General features: G+C 40.0%; 1 protein-coding gene across 1 annotated transcript in view; it reads right to left on the bottom strand.

Annotated features, from left to right (window-relative positions):
* LOC107190032 (neurogenic locus Notch protein-like) overlaps positions 1 to 18,937 on the bottom strand; it is a 220,560-nt gene that overhangs the window by 84,512 nt on the left and 117,111 nt on the right. Inside the window, exon 4 of the mRNA XM_015578747.1 lies at positions 16,404 to 16,599. Coding sequence (XP_015434233.1) covers positions 16,404 to 16,599 — 196 coding nt within the window. The remainder of the gene's footprint in view (positions 1 to 16,403; positions 16,600 to 18,937) is intronic.

Raw genomic sequence — 18,937 nt, 5'->3', positions numbered from 1 at the left:
TTTTTTTTTTTGAAGATTGTATACTGTTATTTGAAGAAAGTCGAAAAATTGCTGTTGTATCGAAGATCACAACTTTCGAAGGCGACAACTTTTGAGACCGGCTAATTAATTAGGCACGCGATAGACATTAAGATTCACCTGGCAATTAAGACCTCAGTGTTCGATGGCCTGATCCGACACCGAACGTGTTTCAGGCACCGGATATCACCGTGTCGCGATACATTCACCGAACACATAAAATCAGACATATACTTATAAACAATCCTTTTACATAATTCATTAACCAATGAATATTCTTTAAATTAAACAAGCAAAATGGTTTCTAGTTTTTAACGATTCGCAAAGTGCTACAGAATGAGTCGCAATTAACACAAGAATCCTAATGGACCACCTCTTTTTTATTCTAAATGACAAAATTACAGTTATAATAAAAAAAGAAGACAAATTGGTTCTTTCTGTGTTTCTTTTTAAATAGTCATGAAAGATTGAAGTACTTGATACATGCAGTGGCAGAAAAAAATTATCCATACACTGATGACTTTTAATATCAATTGACAATATGTATTATTTTTAGTGTAACAACATGTTACAATGATCCTCATGGGGCTATTTAAAGCTAACTTGTAGTACACGTGAAAGTAAATCAATCTTAACCTTATGCCGAGTGCAACACTGAAAATTAAACGGTTAACTTAACACAGCAAAAACACTGGTACTGTCTATATCACTGTATAAATTCTTTCCTCCTTTCACCGTACCTGAAACCAGTAATGTATCCCCCGACTCCCATCGAAACCAAGTCACACACCGTCAGGAGATCAAATATCATCGATTCCAGTTCTTCGAACGATCGAACCCTATCGCGAGCGAGATAACATTGGAAAATGAAGTCATTTCGAGACAACGCGCAAGCATGACCCGCAAAAACAATCCACAAGAAAGAAGCCGGTCGCGCGCGCGCCCTCGCGACAAATGCAAAAAAGCGCGCGCCCGGTACGATACTAATGGGACCAGACCCGAGAGTGGACGAATCGATCGCAGTTTGTCACGATCCAACCGAAGGCTCGTTATCATCGAGCAACGATGGACCTCTCGAATGCGCCCATTCGGTCCCTTTTATTTGTCGTTGGACGACCGAGAGGAATCGTCGAGCAAAACGATCGCCACCACGATTCCCTGGTCCCCACCTCGACGGATCTAGTCTGAATGACGGTTTTTACGCCGCGTCGACGGCGAGGAGAACCGGGCGTATACAACCGATCGTTCGGCGGCATAATTTCGCCATTCGTTTCGACGTCCAGTTATTTCGTGCAGTTCGAAGGACGAGCGGAATAAAAGCCACCGTGGAAGAACGATCGCCTTCCACGAACAGGAAAAGGAACAACGGTGACGAGTCTGAGGGGGGATGAACGGGACCCAGAGAAGCAGAAGAACAATGTCCATTTTTCAAGGGGTCCTTCGAAAGCGACAGAAAAGGGTACGCGCGAGAGAAAGTCGACTTTTCGACTTTTAATGCATCCCTGACTCACAGGCAGACTTGTGCGCATAGGTGGAGATGTAACTGAGGTCAGACGTTCTGTCCATAATTGAAAATAAGGAACGCTTTTAAGGGATATTGCTGAGAGAACTTTGTGACAACGTAAGATTTAACTGGAGGGCTGGGGTTTGAGGAACCCGATGAATACTTTTAGAATAGTTAGAGGTGCTTGTTTATTTCGATGTTTTCTTACGTTAGAATAAAATCAAACTAGCGGTCTCTATCACTTACACGTAATCCAATGAGAGAAATAGAGTCTATATTCAGACTGCTCGTGATCTAAGCGGGCCTTTGACTGCTAAAGTGAATCTGGCCGTTAGTTGTGTAATAAGTATTAATAAGATTTCCTCCTGAGTTAAGGGTTAAACAAAGAAAACCCCAGTTTGGAAGTTTCAAATTTGAAGCTGGATTTCGAATCTATCAATCGTCAATTATTTAAGATGAAAAATTAAATGGAATTTTAATGTAGTATACATAATGGAAATCTTCAAAAAATAGAATAAATTATCAGACGAGATACTTAAGGAAAGGTGCGATAATTAAAGGAAATTTAAACCCTTGCATTAAAATTATTTTCGTAGGTACTCTCGTTAGTATCACTTCATTATTAATGATTTGCTGGAGAAAAAGGAACCCCATATTGATCGCAAGTGTAATATCGAAACAGTATTTTATTTCGATTTACGCTAAAAGAATAATTTATGAATATTTTCAAATTCAGTTCGACATCTTCACCGCAAGTCTGACTGGATATTACAAGGCAAAAAGTTAAATGACACCAATGAAAGAAGTACATCATTTATCCCCTTCAATCTGTACTCCAATCGAATCTTTTGTCCCAATTTTTACAAGTTACTTAATTTCAACCGCCACGTACAATCAATTTCGACAATTACTACTTTCTAATTGCCGATTGCACTCAACGATTGGATGTTGATTTTAATGAACCATCGTTAAGGAGCATTCTGGGGTGGAAAGTAAAGGTGCAATTAATTGAACACACATCCGAATGATCGAACAGCTCCGTGGATGGATGTGACCATTTTGTCATTAACGGTAGCAAAAATTGATAGGAGCCATTATACGGTACCAGAAGATTGGGGGGACTCGAGAATTTAATTGGCGTCAAACTGGAACGACGCGGGAAGATGAAAATCGTCGAAGATCAGGTCGATTGACGAAAAGGAGAGAGAGACAGGTCTCTCGAGATCGTTCATTCCCGATCATCTTTACGAGGCTATCAAGTTTCGCGATGAAAACATTCACGCGCGGAATATTAAGCACACCTCCCGGTTAATAATAACCTTCCCCTGTTCAGCTATTGATACGGGCGTCGTGCGATTACAGCTTTATAACGCGTGTACGCTCCCTGGTATTACGATGGAATTTCGCATTAGGCTGAAACGTCGAGAGTACCACGATGGAAGTGGTGTTCTTGCTTTATAGCAATTATCTGATCGGGTATAAAGTTTCTACGTGAATTCGAACGCGTCTCGGCTTCTTCCTCTTTTTCGTACTCTTTTCCCCTGATTTTTATGGTGACCATTTGGTATATAGCTATACAGTAATTGTCCGATCGAACATAAAGCTTTTACGTGAATCTGAACGCGTCTCTGCTTCTTTTTTTTCTTTCCAGCTTCTTTCGCTGATTTTTATGGTGACCATTTTCGGTCAACGTATACCTACTCCTCGGTACGATCCACACCAATGGACATTTAAATGTCGGGAGGATGTACAGTGACGAGCAAACTCGGCTTCCACTAGGGGAAAAAGTGACGTAGAGAAAGGACCTCCTGCTTATTGGTATCGAGAATTATTGAAATATATGTCAAATTAACATTCGATTTAACATTTATTTCAGCACCTGGAATAAATTTATCAAGTGATAGGAGGCCCTTATTTTTTCTTACGCCACTTTTTCCCTTAGTGGAAGCCGAGTTTGTTCCCGAGTGTACGTGAATGAAATCGAATGAAAATCGCGGGAAGAATGATCCACGCGTTACGATAAACATGGCGGATGTCGCAAGCGGTATTCCGGTTCCCGCGCATTCTCATTCTCCTTTCGCACGGGGCTGACTATATAACATTGTTCCGAACCGAGATCTAGATCATCTCATTGATTATACATCGGAGACTCCGTTACACGGCGTTTACATCTCGTGAGCCGGAAACGAGACTGTCCTACGGGACCTGGCATCCAGACCCTGGACTTAGAAAATACAAGTAAAAGTAATTAATCTAAACTAGCGTATCACTCGTATAGATTAATAATCATTTATGTTTCTTCTTATTCAAAACAGATAGAAGCAACCTGATCTTGTGTCGGCCACGCAAAAATGGTGCCTTTATATTAAGTAGTATTTAAAGCAATTGTTATTAAATTTGTACAAATACCATTGTAAATTCTATATTTTCTTACGTTTCTAAGTTCTGTAATTAGTTCCAATTTCTGCCACTAACTGGTGGGGGCGCCACAAGCGTGTAGGTTTTACCGCCATCTTGGATTCAAAAAAGTGCCGGAAAAATTTGGAAATTTATGGGACATTTAGTGGCGCCCCCGCCACTTTGGTAGCGAAAATTGGAACTAATTCTAAAAGTTTTAAGCAGCACCATCTGGTGGCGTCTTTGCGAACTATCGAAGAAGTTCTGGTATTACGAGTCGTGATTCACGACATATTTGTGTGTGAAGAAAATTATAGATACGTGCTCTCATTCACACATTTCACCCATCACTGCCATATGCCCGCATGCTGCACGTTGTTGCCCGCTAGTGAGTTTGGTGGGCGCTGAGTTGCCCATCACTGACGTAAACGGATGCACAGCGCGTAAAATAAGGAGCATAACGCTGGATTAACGCGGCTAATGGAACGACCGGCACAGGGCGCGTTCCCACCGTCGTAATTGCCTGAATTGGTTGGACTCGATAATCGTTATGTCAGACGATTCTCGACGATCAACTTCCCCGTTGGACATTCCAGTCTTCGCAAAAATTTCGTTTTCACATGAACCACGACAACGCCAAGACACTTTCACCGTGTACATTCGATTCATTTACGTGTCATAAAATTTTATGTAACTACCGTTACAGAACTGATAATTAAAAATATTTTCATTATTGGTGTAACATCGGAAAAAAGAGAATTCGACACAAAATAGGGAAACGTTATTTTCATCTACTAGTTGGAAACGAAAAGTTACAGGCTTTTATTTTAAACATTGTAAAACAAAATAGTATATATCTTACACAATAACGAAATAATTCCTTTAAAATATAGAGTTTACTTATTTACCTAAAAATCGACACGAATATATCGAAGTAAAGAAAAAGTGGAATTGTGCCACTCAAAAGGAAGACAGGGCTCATATGACTTTTGTGAATGAACCGGATAATATCGAACAATCTAATACTTTTCATTACTCTTTACCAGATCTCGACATTAATCTACCTGCAGCAAACCTGCACCCAAAGAATTCTATAATACAATCGTACCAGACCAACTTAACAAACTCAAAAAAAAATCGAGCGATTTAAAAAAAATGCGAACAAAACAAACCGTCCAATTACAAATAAATCAACTTCCAAGTTAGGATCCTCCATGTATCCAATCACTGTCGCAGCTTCTAACAAGAAGTCGAAGCATCAGCGTGTCAGATTAATCTCTGAAACAGCAGTCGGAATCCGCAGGCAGTGTCCAATACAAGAATCATCCCGGTAACCGGACCAGCAACCGATCCGTGATATTTCACAGCGTTACGAGCGACCAGTAACACGGCAAGATTTCGCCGGGATTAAGATTAAAAACGATTGTCACGCGATTTAGCGCCGCTAACTGGTCGAAGGTAGTCGCCGAGGATGACGTTCGAATGGATTACGCTCGCGTACACGCGACACGAGAACGTCATGATATCTTACATTCGCTGGATCAAGCCCCTTCCGTGCGAGGATACGCGCCCGAGCAAACTGATTTCTCCTCATAGATCCGGTCGATGACCCGATCGAGATAACGACACCGCGTAAAGCCGGTGGAATCTGCGAATGATCCATCGGAGGAAGGGTGGATCGAAACGTGACAAACTGGACAGTCCAGGCGAGAGAATTAATTAGTCGAAGGTCCACAGATGTTCGGAGAATTTTAGATCGGTGAACCGATTGCTGAACTACCGAATGCTATTTCAGCCGTTCACAGGCACGATGTGACTAATTTAAATGTTGGAAATTTTTCAAATTTTAGCGCCAAAGCGCTTGATTGGTGTTTAACTTTTTATATTTAATCTGGTAACTGCTTCTATCTACTACAGTATACGTCTACTTCATCACTTTAGTGACAATATCTGGAACCGTCTTTGCCGATCGGTAGTACGTAACTTTTTTAAATGACACCGAAATATTAGAAGAACTTTTACTGTGACTACTAGTCGTTATTTATTGTGATCAAATATATTGTTTAAAAAAATATTTTAAATAGTTTTAAAATGACTATTGATCTTTGATTTTATAAAAAAAAAAGACATTTTTGTATAAGATACCAGAAAGATGCAGTGGGCAGGTTAAAATGCATTTCATTGATAATTTTGTGGAGTAAACCTTTCGTGATCACCAGGGGTCCAGGCAACCTTAATAGAAGTTTAAGGTTACATATTTCTATATCGAAAAAAAATCAAAATTAAGAAAGTTATGATTTTCATAGTGAAAAAACTCATTTTTTAAGAACATTCACTTCCGCGATTTTTTGTTTGAATATGTTAACAATGAAATTTTTACAACAACACGGTTGTTCCATGTTGTATAATGTTAAAAGTGTGTTTCATATTTTTTTAATCCAATAAAACGAATACTGTAAAAACGACAACCGTTTCAGAATCGGCGTGGTCAATTGGACCCTGCGTGACTATGACGGAACTCACAAAAGGTGTGACCATGGAGGGTTAATCATTCTGACAAATGATCGGCTCTTTTATAGACATAAGTGTTTTATTTTTTACTATTACTTTACTTTTGGAGGACATTGTATTATATTTTTTCATTTTCGAAAAATTGAACACGAAATGAGTTTAGAAACACTATTATTGGAGATGTATTTCTTGACACCATACAGAGATGTCGATTAAATATAGGATTCCGTATAGGAATGAAAAAGTTAGTGGATCTATCTGAAAGAAAAGTCTACGCACTATTATTTGAAATAAAAGTTGTAGGTCTTGGTACTTGAAACACTAGCGAATTAAATTTTGATGTCTTAATTATTTACGGAATTAGGATAATGAAAGGTGGATTGCTGTCGATCTTAAACGACAGAAAAAAAGGCATGAAAAATCTAATTTTATTATCCTCTGTTTAACTACTTCATACGTGACAAAGGCATTTAGCTCAACCGACTTAGAGTAATAAATGTCATACTGTTCAGAGCGTTTTATTGCCTATAACCTGAAAAATTACTTCGAGGATATTCAGATCAACAGTTTGCACATTTCTCGCTATAAAACGCAAAGTATTTGATTTCTCAACGTGTTTTTACGCTTTCATACCGCGTGACATTCACGACCTGCCGTATTTCAAATAAATACAACCTACGCACGTCGACGAAGAAAAGAAGAAAAATTCAATGTTGTAAAGGATAATGATTAATGGCGCGAAACGTGTCGATCAGGATCGAGCTGTCAAGGTTAAATTCCGTTACACTTCTCCCGAGAAACGACGATGTAAATGAAACGCCCATTCGTTGCTCCACATTTCCATGGACAACGAGAAACGATTCACTTCGATTTTCTACCGTGTACGTTAATGATTCGCCTCAGATCGGTTACGACGTCAATCGGCAGCTTTCAACATTGTGTCGCTTCACGGAATTACCGACGGTTTAAGGCTATCGTTGCCTAACATCTGCTTAATTATTATCGTTACGTCACCGTCGGTCGCGCTTTTACTATTTATAATCCATTCAAATCGTGCGGACGGCTGTGAATCGTTTGAGGCGAAGACAAGGTCTGGCAACTTTTTGTTAATCAGGCGTGGATCGGTGATCTGTTACGTTGCTAGTGCTTTGTGTGTGATCAACAAATCATGGAAAGTCTTCAAACTAATGTCGACAGCGAATAATTCATGAATCAATTAGGAAATGTAACGATATTTTAATATTTATTGACATTTCTGATTGACTATTTAGAGGTGTGAGAATTACGCTCGCTATTATTCCAAAAAGGGGAAAAATATTTATAAACAAATACTGAGGATTTTTTGCTGATTAGTAGATTGAGGTATTTATGCATTTATAACATATTGTACCTATGGGTACACAAAACAAAACAATCAGAAAAACTGAACTATAAGAAATCAGTAAAATCTTCTTTTTAAGCTGCTAGAATCTTGAACAAAAAAAAAACAAGTTTTTATTGAATTTAAACTAGAAATTTAACTTCATCCTGAAGTGTAGTAGAGAGTAGATATTTCTTTAACACACAGTCGTATTCCGATTTTTTAATCGCGCAAATGAAAGTCATCTATGAATAGTTATTATTATCCCTAAACGTAACATCCCAAAAAAAAAAGTAGACAAGCCTAGTCGAGATAAAATTCCCTAAAAATCGCTGATACTAAAAGGGTTGAAAAAGAGCCATCCCTTTACACAAATGAGAACCCTCACATATTCCTATGTAAGTTTACCCACCGGAGACGTGACCTCAGACACCACCGATCCTCGACAAGACCGAAACGACACCGGCTTCACCTCCCCCGGCCCGAAATTCGAGACACGTATAAAACGACTCCGTCCCCGTTCAAACGTCCGACGATAATTCAAACGTTCGAGATCTCGGATAGGTATCAGCATCCGACGCGAGACGACCAGCTTCTCGTGGTTTCTGTATTCCCGGCGCGCAAACGAAGATCCTTAATGGTCCCTAGACGCGAGCGTCGGTCCCGGCGAAATTCGAATAATATCTCGCGGTCGGCATTCACGGCACGTAGTTATCGGTCACTCCAAGCCGTAGAAACGGGTTCTTCGAATTGCTCGAGATCTTTGTTTCTCCTTCTTCCTCCTCCCCAGCTCCCTTTCTGGTCGACATCTTTTCCCCGATCCACGGAAGAAACGGGCCTGGCTTCACGACCGACCCGTATGACCTCGTCTAGGCTTCGTTCGTCGTGTGGAAACGACTTTAAAACTCGACCGATCTACGATCTACGGAATCGTTGGAGGTAGGGGAGGTACGGACCAGGTCTACGTGGCACATTTACGAGCACACCTAGCTGGAACGCAACGTATGAATATAATAATCGTGGTGCGTGTGACGCGTGACATCCAGACCGTTTGCCGGGACGACCGCGATGGCGCAAGGCTGTGAGAACCGACGATGGACTTCGTTAGATTACTTTCTTCCAACTTCGGCGTCAAGGTTAACCACGGCTGCGCAACAGATCTTGATAGCATTAACATACACGACCGATCGTGGCCGCCTTTTATTTTCTGCCCTCCGAGCAGGGAAAACTGACCGCGGGGACACGCCAACGCGCTGGGTAATTTTAATTGAATCGTATTGTTCTACGACTACCTGTTGGTAGGTTTACTTTTTTTATGTGACGTAACGTGGATTTGAATGTAATAATAATTTCCGGGATGCGGGTGTGTACACGTTTATAACATAAATGGTGTGGAAGATACAATGAAATGTAAGTTTTAATAAAAAATGTTTTTTTTTTTTAAAGGTGTAACGTGGACTTGTATGTAGGTAATAATAATTTCCGGGATGCCATTTTACGACATAAAATAGCGTGGAAGATACAATGAAATGCAACATTTGATAACAAATGTTTTTTTTTTAGAATACGTAACGTGGACTTGAAAATAATAATTTCCGGGATGCGGGTGTGTATACGTTTATGACATAAAATAGTGTGGAAGATACAATGAAATTTAACTTTTAACAAAAAGTAATCAAAACCCATTTTACTTCTCAGTTAAAAAATCCTTCCAGCACGGAAATTAATTTTTCCATCACTTCAAATTCTGTGAAATAAATTCCGAGAATGGATATTAGCATGATCCACAGTTTAATAATTTCATTGTGGAATGATTATATTTTGTTACTCATTAGTGCTTTTATTAGAATTTTAGAGTGACAGCATATGATGCCTACCTATTTTACAGCAATTATTAATAAAAGAAAACGCCAAGGGGATGTCGTTAAAGAAATATTTCAGTTTACTAATTTCAATTAGTGGAAGAAATTGTTTGAGTTTTGTGTTTTTCCTAACATTCTCCATCAAATAAATACCTACATTGTGGACACCCTATATATGGCCAACTGTCGATGATGAGATTTTAAACATAATTATCAAGTATACATGATTGTCTACGGTCAGCCTAAGATGTTAAAAGAAAAAGAATTGAGAACTACCGGACGAATTTCGAACAAGAAACCATCGGTTCGCCATGGAAGCCCTACCGGTGATGAGAACATGATGAGGGGAACAGGTGTGAACAGTTCTTTCGGAATTCTCTGGGGTGATTCTTGGCGCAGGTTTCGACTAGAAGCCAAGAAGAATTTGACCCAAGGGGGTCAATCGTGGCAAGGTCCAAAATTGCTGTGGGGGCCACGCTTTATCAAGATCCGTTGCGAATCCAACAGAGGAGTAAGGAACACCGGCGGACTCTTCCTTTTGGCCTCGCCTCCGCTCAATTAAATTCTACTTCAGGGAGATCATTTCATAAATCACATCCTACCCCGAAGAAGCGCACACGCGCAGAGACGAGCACGTGCTTATTGTTACGGGCTGTGATTGTTATTCGTGTAAAAAAGTTCAGAAACTTTAATTCTCATAGAATAGAAACAGGTGAGAACAAAAAATCTGTATTACTCGAAATATTTGAACGAATTCTTGTCATGGAAGAAAAGAATAATTATGGTTTTTGTTCTATGAAAACATTTTCCCCACCTGTCTTTTTGCTAAAAGAAAAGTTTTTGTTAGAAAATTAGAAATGGTGTTGCAAAGTTAAATTTGAAGTTAATGATTTGTAGTTCACGAGAGAAGAACAATAATTTCATCTAAAGAAACCTAAAGGCATTTTATTTTCACATCAATAAGCACACTCTTCACTTGACCATACATCTACTGATCTCCATAAGCAACATTCATTCAGGACTGTAGAGTCAGATGCACCAATTCATGCACAATTACCTAACATTTGATACTCTTCTGAGTACAATGCCAACCAACTGGAAAATTAACGTCCAAACATTTTATATTCAACGATGCTGATCGTTAACTAACCGTCATTATCGATCCCATCCACGAGACAAAGTATTCCATTAATTTTGTCCCTCCATCAAAATGAAGGATCGATGAAGATTCTGTCTTCGCTATCACGGCATGCTCGATCACCGATTCGAAGTAACCATTTAATAACATAGTAGCTCGTAGCAGCACCACCTGGCATCCAGGCATGGCGCATCGAAGTCTCTATCGGGCCCCAATTGAAGATTATTGCTTCTCGGGCGGCGTAACGGAGATCGGTAGGGAAGGTGAGCTGAAATCGCTCGACAGCTAGTGATAGATATTTGAATCTCAATTTCGAAACGATTTAAAGTTTTTTAATAGTGTAAGAATTCGAATCACTTTGAATACAACTCGTCACTGAAAACCCTTAAAGATTTTGACAAGTCCTGAATCTTGAGCCTTGAATTATTTAAAATGCTTTTATAAGATATTGAATGTTCACCAAGATATCAAGACCTATCAGAACTTTCAAGACTTTCAAGACCTTCAGGACCTATCGAATGTCTAAAGACTCGAGACTGATCAAGATTCAAGACTTATCAAAAGTCTTAAGTATCGAATCATGCTCGAAGCGATTCGAAGTTCAATACTGTTAAAATTCATGACTCTCATGGGTACTTTAATTCTATTATACATACATAAAATTAAATAAATTTTGTATATCTTAAAAGTCTTGACAATTTTGATAAACTTGAATCTTAATTAACCTTGAGTCTTTCAAGATTCAACAGTTTCTGACAGTCTTCAAAACCTGAATAGTTTCGAAAGTCTTGAAAGCTTGGTAAGTATTCAGTATTACAGAAGCATTCGAAACTCTTTTTAAATCTATCAAAACTGTAAAGCGTTTGAAAACTATTAACATTTTCAAGACCTTCCAAGACTGTCAGAGCCTACCTAATCTCTAAAGCCTAACTAGGACTTGAGATTCAAGACTTATTAAAGCCTTATCAATAGTGGTAACGCATCGAATCATGTTCAAAGTGATTCCAATATCTCGCCAGGTATACATACTGGAAGCGATTCGAAATGCTTCAGAGTCGATCACTCACAAGATGGATCGTCGACGCTCGTCTTAACGTTGTTACGCGGCCCAGGTATCAGGACAGGTGTGGAAAGGTACGCTCCTAGGTATTATAATCCTACCGTGGTTTAATGGACTCAAATGGGATGGGCATACATCGATGCATATACGCGCCAACTATGTAGCCGTGTAAAGGTTACCAGGGTTCGGGGGCAGGGGCAGTTAAACTGCGTTAAAGGGAATTAGTGGGTAGCGGCACGATTAACCCTTCGTCGATATTTATTACCCAGCTAAAGCCCGATCAGTCTTATCCTGCCTAGAGTTTGCATCATCTGCGTTAACCAGATACCGTTCAATTAAGGATGCATGCCGGCAATAACGACTTCTCTTTTTATTTTCGTTGGTCTTCGTAAGAAGCATCACGGTGGCTCGACTCTCCAATACGCCATCACCATTACGGAAGACAATATGGCGGCGGTATTACCTTCAGAAACGACATACAGACTCCTCCCAATTATCGTCTGGCTTGTTCTACACGATTATTGTCCAGGCGTTATCCCCACCACTGAAGGGGGGGCGTGGAACCTGGAAAGTGTTTTGTTGCCCCTCCTCTTTTGTTGCCGAGGCTTGAGCTTGGTCTGAAGCATTTCAGCAGACCCGAGTTCAGGACACTAATCGAGAGAAGTCTGTATAATGGGTTAGAACTTGAAAAAACGCGATAAATACAGCATTTTTAAAAGTTAACGTTTCAAAAGTTTCCCTTCGAAAATTACAAACTTTTTTATAAGAACAAAGACGGTTTGATTGACACTGCAATCGTTAACTTCATCAAACTGTATTGAAAAATGTATGTTTTTACAAAAAAAGAAGCTACTATATTTCCAATAATTTAAATAATCGTGCCTGATTCCTTCAGGTAACTGTATAATTTGTTATAAACTCGAAACAGATACTCTTCTGTCCGCCTCTCAGGATCTTTAGCGAGTTTTTTCATGTTTGAAGTTACTACGCGCCGTAATCGAATTTTCGATGGGAGCTTGACGCTTCGAGGAAGAGAAAAGACACCGTTGGCAGACGTGCACTTCGAATACTTATCACGAACGACGCCCGAAAGCAAAAGATAGAAAAATGAAGATGTCGAGCAGTCTCGGAGAGAGGACGATTCTTTCCCGACAAAGCTTTCTCGCGGCTCCCGACGCGACGGCGGAAAGAAGAAAAAAAAGACTCGAGGGTACTGTGTATGTACGTGCACACTTACACCCACTGGCGCGTCGAGCCGATATAATTCAATATAATGTAGGACCCAGCGACATTATCTGCTCTCGCGCAGTCAGCTCGACTCGGGCCCCCGATTAATCTCGACTCGATCTCAACAAAGCGCGGATTTATGTTCTCCACACCGCTCGCCCTTAAGTCCCCCGACTGGAACCAGTTTTTGGCGAGTTCGTCTCCTTTCCGCGATACCCCTGTCGGTTTTCCTTTTCCCCTTTTCTTTTCTTTTTTTACAAAAAGGATCCCCCCAGTCATTCTTTGAAACCGTCCCCGCCCCTCGTTCCGGTCCATTCGTGAAATTCGCCTCACCGTGCGATTTTATGGGGGTTGTTCCGTGCATCGAGCGAAGGAAAATCAATTTTATTGATTTTATACTTTGTGGATGAATAGCGTTTAAAAATTTGCAGGCTTCTTCAAGCTTTGTATTATGTATTTTACGTGTCTCTTTTATTTTATAAGTGCATTGTCGGTCAAAAGTATGGGACCAGGTTTCATTAGGGAAAATATTGTTCTACAAAGATTTCATAAAAGTTATGTTGTAAAACTGGTTGGAAATGATTTGGATATGTACTGATTCCATAACTTTTGGTCCTATACTTTTGGCCCATATTGTATATTCAAAGCACCATGAAATCTTTTGTAATGGTTTTAAAGAATACTTTTACGTAGTTTTGTCGAAATTCAAATGCCCAACGAAGTTGCAGATTGTTTTAATGAAACTGTACAGGGTGAGGTATTTAAATTGGAAAATCTAAATATTTATTTGTGGTCGATTAAGAAAAATCCTTCAAGTTCATAAATGAATAAAGATGAATACATTGTTCCATTTTTAATATTTCTAGTACTCTCGCCACGAAATGGGCCACACGTCTATCTGAATATAAACATACGATTCTATTTAAACAAAGTTTACCTTGAAACCTCAAAGGCACAACCGCCTAAAAAAGATTTGTGACCCTCAAAACATATCCCCCTTGAAACCAAGTAAGCTTTTCATTTCTTCCCATTACAAATAGTCTCGAAGATCATCGTATGTATCAATTCAAATGGGCCACCCTCTATACACGAGAGATCGTTCGAAAAAGGCGCGACCCTCGGGACAGAAGTGATTTTTTTCAGGCGACGGAACGTCGAATTACGAGCAAATCCGTAATGGGCCGTGGGATCGACTCGATGGATCCTCGTTGTTCGGCGTCGTTATGCGCTCCGCGTCCCAGCGCGTCCGTGCTCAATCGGTAATTGCGGCGAAGACGAACGACACTACCGGCGCGCGGCGGTTCACTCCTGTGCGCTCTCGTCGCAACGCTCGCTGGCCCGCGACGATATTTCGAGCTGGTGAACGCGACGACGTGCACCGACGACGATTCCCGTTCTCTCGCCTCGACGAACGCCGCCGTCATCGAATTCACCGTGACGCGTCCGAGCGGAGCGCATCTGCCCCCGTCGCCAGAGCATGTCATTCGGCTGATTAACCAATTAACGGAACAGTTTACGCGTGTTCTTGGAAAATATTCGCGGTATTTCTCGGGTCTTCCAGCGTCTCTGATGCAGTTTCATGACCGTTTTGAATCTTTGGTTAGCGGGAAACGTTAAGTGTCTTTTGGAAAATTAATCGAACCAGTTAAGTATAGCAGAAGTTATTAGGGTGGGCTATGAGAAATTCTTTTTTTAAGTTTGATGTAGGTAGAGTGGGCTTCAAGCAGTATAAAATTTGTATGTAGTTACAGACTCCTCTCGATTAATGTCCCGAACTCGGGACAATAATGTTATAGAGAGAAATGCTTCAGATCCTCGTAAATTTGTTTTTTGCCCGAAGTCCGAGCCTCGGCAACAAAAACGGAGAGGCAACAATGTATGCGCTTGACAGATTCTATCCCTTCCGCCCCTCAAGTGGTGAGGATAACGGTTGGACCATAATCGTGTAGAACGAGCCAGACGATAATCGAGAGGAGTCTGTACTTTTTCTACCCTTTAAGCCGATAGTTACACGCTGACAAATTTATGGCTTAGGTGGTAGTTGTTTTAGATGAATTCATTGTTTTTTTAGTGATTTCTTGGAAGTTTCTTAAAACGAAAATTAATTATCCGATTAACTTCAAATCTTTAAGGCAATTGTTACCATTTATTACCATTTCCGGAATGCATGCCTGATCTAATTAGGTTATATACACAGAATGCATTCGTTCTGATGGATATTGTGCAGTTTCAGTAAAATTATTCAATGTCTTACTGAAAATTTAATTCACTAATTGATTTTAATTTGAAGGCTAGTTGTTAAAATGTGAAACTAGTAAAAAAGTTTGTATTAGATAAATCTCTGATACTACTTAACCTTCATGCGTCCCTCATTTTCTCAAGTTAATGTCAAATTGACACAGTGCTAAGAAATTAATACAATGAGGAGATATACCTAGATAGTTGTATGTTCATGCAGTATACAAAATCCGACGTTGAACATGTTGACTAAATTCCCTAAGTCTCCATAATTTACTAGCATAATTTCTTTAAGTATTACGTAAACATCATATTTAATACGATCACAGTTCCCTGAACATTATTTAAAATTTCCATTATTCTCAGTTACAAAAAGAAGGCTCCTATTAAAAACCCAATATGTGATCTCAAAGTGTTCAATCGAACAAACGATAAAAAAACCTTCAGGTGATACACTTTGCCTCCCAAAGTAATCTCGCACACGGGCATCGGATATTGCGTTCGAATCGGTACATTCTCCTTCCTTCAAGGCAACAAGTTCCCGTGGGTACCATATACCCATCAATTTCAATATCTGGGCCCGTCGATCCGATCGAGAAGATGTTTATCCCGCGCAATTAACACAATTTCACGAACAGCAATTTCACATCCGAGCATAAACTCACCGAAACACCGAACACATTATATAACATTGCATCCTTCGTTTCATACATAGTAACGTCAGGATACAAGGCTTCAATCAATTCTCCGCCACTCTTTCGAAGCCCCGTACGTGCAGAATATCCAAAATGAAGACTCCGTCGCGAGATTAAAATCTGCCCCAGACTCGGTGATAAAAATTTATGTTAAGCACAAAACAGCCACGCGTCTCTTTCCTCCTGCGTTTGGTGGATCAGCTTCGACCGAAGGAGAACAGAAAAGGAAAAGAAAATTCACGACCGTTGATGTCGGGCCGCGTGAAATTGAGTCGCGGCCTGTTTTATCGGAAACCAGGGGGACGTGAGAGAGCGCCGGTTTACGCGGCAAAGAAGATATGTAAAGTACGCATACCCACCGAGTGGGACCGTTAACGATGTCGTTCGACTTACTTGTAAGATCCGTGAATGTTCTTGCAGGAGCCGTGTATGCACGGGTCCCTGTCGCATTCGTCGATGTCCTCAGCGCAATTCGGCCCCGTGAAGCCTGGCGCACATGTGCACTTGTAGCTGTCCTCGAGCGACCGACACTCGGCCCCGTTTCGACACGGCGACGAGGCGCAGTGGTCTTGTCGTTCGCAGTGATTCCCTGAAACGGCGAGAAGAAAAAATGGTAAAAATATGTGACGAGTGTGTTGCACTTGAACGAAGGAAATAGGAGGGATTTTTATCGACCACTGTACTGGCCGAAATTTCTATAAGGTCGCGATGTTTCTTGATGAATTCTTATAATTATTCCGTACTAATGTAAATTTGTGTTCGGTGGCATTTTGGGAGTAATTCGAGAAAGCGTACACATCGGTTTCAAAAAATAAATATAACGTTTGTTGAAAAAGAGGAAGACAAAAGTATCATTCGACAGGAAATAAACCACGAAATTTCTATGAAGTAGTTTGGTTTTTACATAAGTACAGTTGAAAGTAAGAATTATTTCTCACTACTTCTAGATTAATATTTTGTGTAACTTCCATTTTTTTTAATGCAAATACAAAAATAGATATGATAGAACAGTAAAATTGGTGGTACTTTGAAAATACACTAGCCGAAATTTCTATAAAGTCATCTTCGTTTTCATAGATATTTTCAAAATACCTAACAAATCCTACTTATTATAGTTTCTGAAATTCTAGGTCAAAATTGACTCACAATCAGATACCCAGCAGTCCCAGGGTTAAAAGGTAGATTTTCTCGTGACCTTTCACATTACATTAAATGTTAATGATTCTTCGGGATTTTTATGAATTTCGTTGATAAGGATCATTGCGAATAAAGGATTTTGATGGCCGTAACGCTGACCGACCCGTCCAGTCTACCCAAAGCCTCATCCCTACCTTCCCTGGGTCACTGATTAGTGGAACTAATTACTGGACTCGCTGCTCGCTCCCTTAGATCTAAGATGTCTCTGCTCCTCGATCTGTGCACTACACCCGCTATACTTCAGTGGTTCTTGGATCTCATATCGAGTCGTAAGTGAAGAGACCGGCAAAAGGGTAAAAACCGTTTGTTACCTATTTACAGTCCCAAGTATTCTAGTCCTTCTACTTCAGACATTTGTATAAATATCGTATAATTTAAATAGATATCAGTACATTAATTTGAATAATATATTCGTGACATTTAAAAAGTATTAAAGTAATTGCGACAAGATTGTCGAGTTAACGTTGACATAGGACCGCAAAGTGTTAAATAGACTGTCCGAAAATCTATTTTGTCTGTTTCAATTTATCGAGAGTAAACTAAGTATTATATTTATATTATTCAATGTTGAATTATTTTCTCATCTAAGCTTAAAAATCGTTGCCACCATTCGAATGGCGAAATACCATCATGCATTTCCGATTTCAGAAATTCACTGCAAACCTACCCCGTTTTTATGAAATATCATCTATTTTGTACCTTGTAGAAACCCTATAAAAAATTCCACAGATCAGTATTTACATACATACATGTCTGGTTTAATGGGAAAAAATCCATATCGAGGCTTCCAGTACAGCGATCGATCTATAATTGGTAGTTTCGAAATGAAAAATGATCGAAACACCGCCATTAGTTCATTCAATATGTACTTCACGATTCTGACAATGAAGCTGATTAAGTATACCGTTGACAATGTAGCGATCCAGCGAACGTTCGCTAAAGAGTGCAAATCTGAGAACCACTGGGCCAAAGGTACCGCCGCAGCTAAATGCCGCATTGCTCTCCGCCAATTATCCAGCGCCACAAACTTCTCCTCTTTCCCCGTAGATTCCCCCCTCGTCTCTTGCGCCCTTTCTTTCGTCCTACCCCCTTTCCCACCAAATTCCTGTTACCCTTAGATTTATTTGTCAAGCCAGCACGTGCCCCCCGTGTAACGACGGTCCAGAAAAAATACTCGGTTAAACCACTGGTCACAACTTCCGCGAGTCAAACAAATCCGTGGAAACGAATGCTCGGAATAGCGAGACCGAGGAACTACCACTTTACAGTTCTAAACGGGTTTAGACATCCGAGGTAAACCGAAGACTTGCTCTTTTAGTGATTTAATCCACATATTGTGCTGTGGAGCTGCGCCAGAATTAACCCTTTGACTCCTGAATTTAAATCTATAATAAATAATGTACAATTCTGTAATTCATAACTCAGTGTTGTTTGTTTGAATAGCTTGAGCATCAACGATCTCGATATGACGTGTAGTCAAACGAACGCGACAAATCCTTGAAATTATTAAACCCAGTTCTCTATTCTCTATTCACAACGATATTATCTTATTAATGAGCGAAACAATGCGAATACCGGGATTGTCAGGTTTTATCGTTCGACCAATCACGTAACCTTGATACTCGTCCGATCTGTTGCTCCGATGACTAACGATCGTTATTCCTTTATGGATTTCATATCACGAATAAAGTCATTTAGTTTTCACTTTTTTTTGTTATTTATTACGATGT

This window comes from Dufourea novaeangliae, unplaced genomic scaffold, assembly GCF_001272555.1.
Source record: "Dufourea novaeangliae isolate 0120121106 unplaced genomic scaffold, ASM127255v1 scaffold172, whole genome shotgun sequence".
NCBI lineage: Eukaryota > Metazoa > Arthropoda > Insecta > Hymenoptera > Halictidae > Dufourea > Dufourea novaeangliae.
The sequence above is the reverse complement of the archived record's forward strand: the minus strand, read 5'-3'. Positions and strand labels throughout refer to the sequence as shown.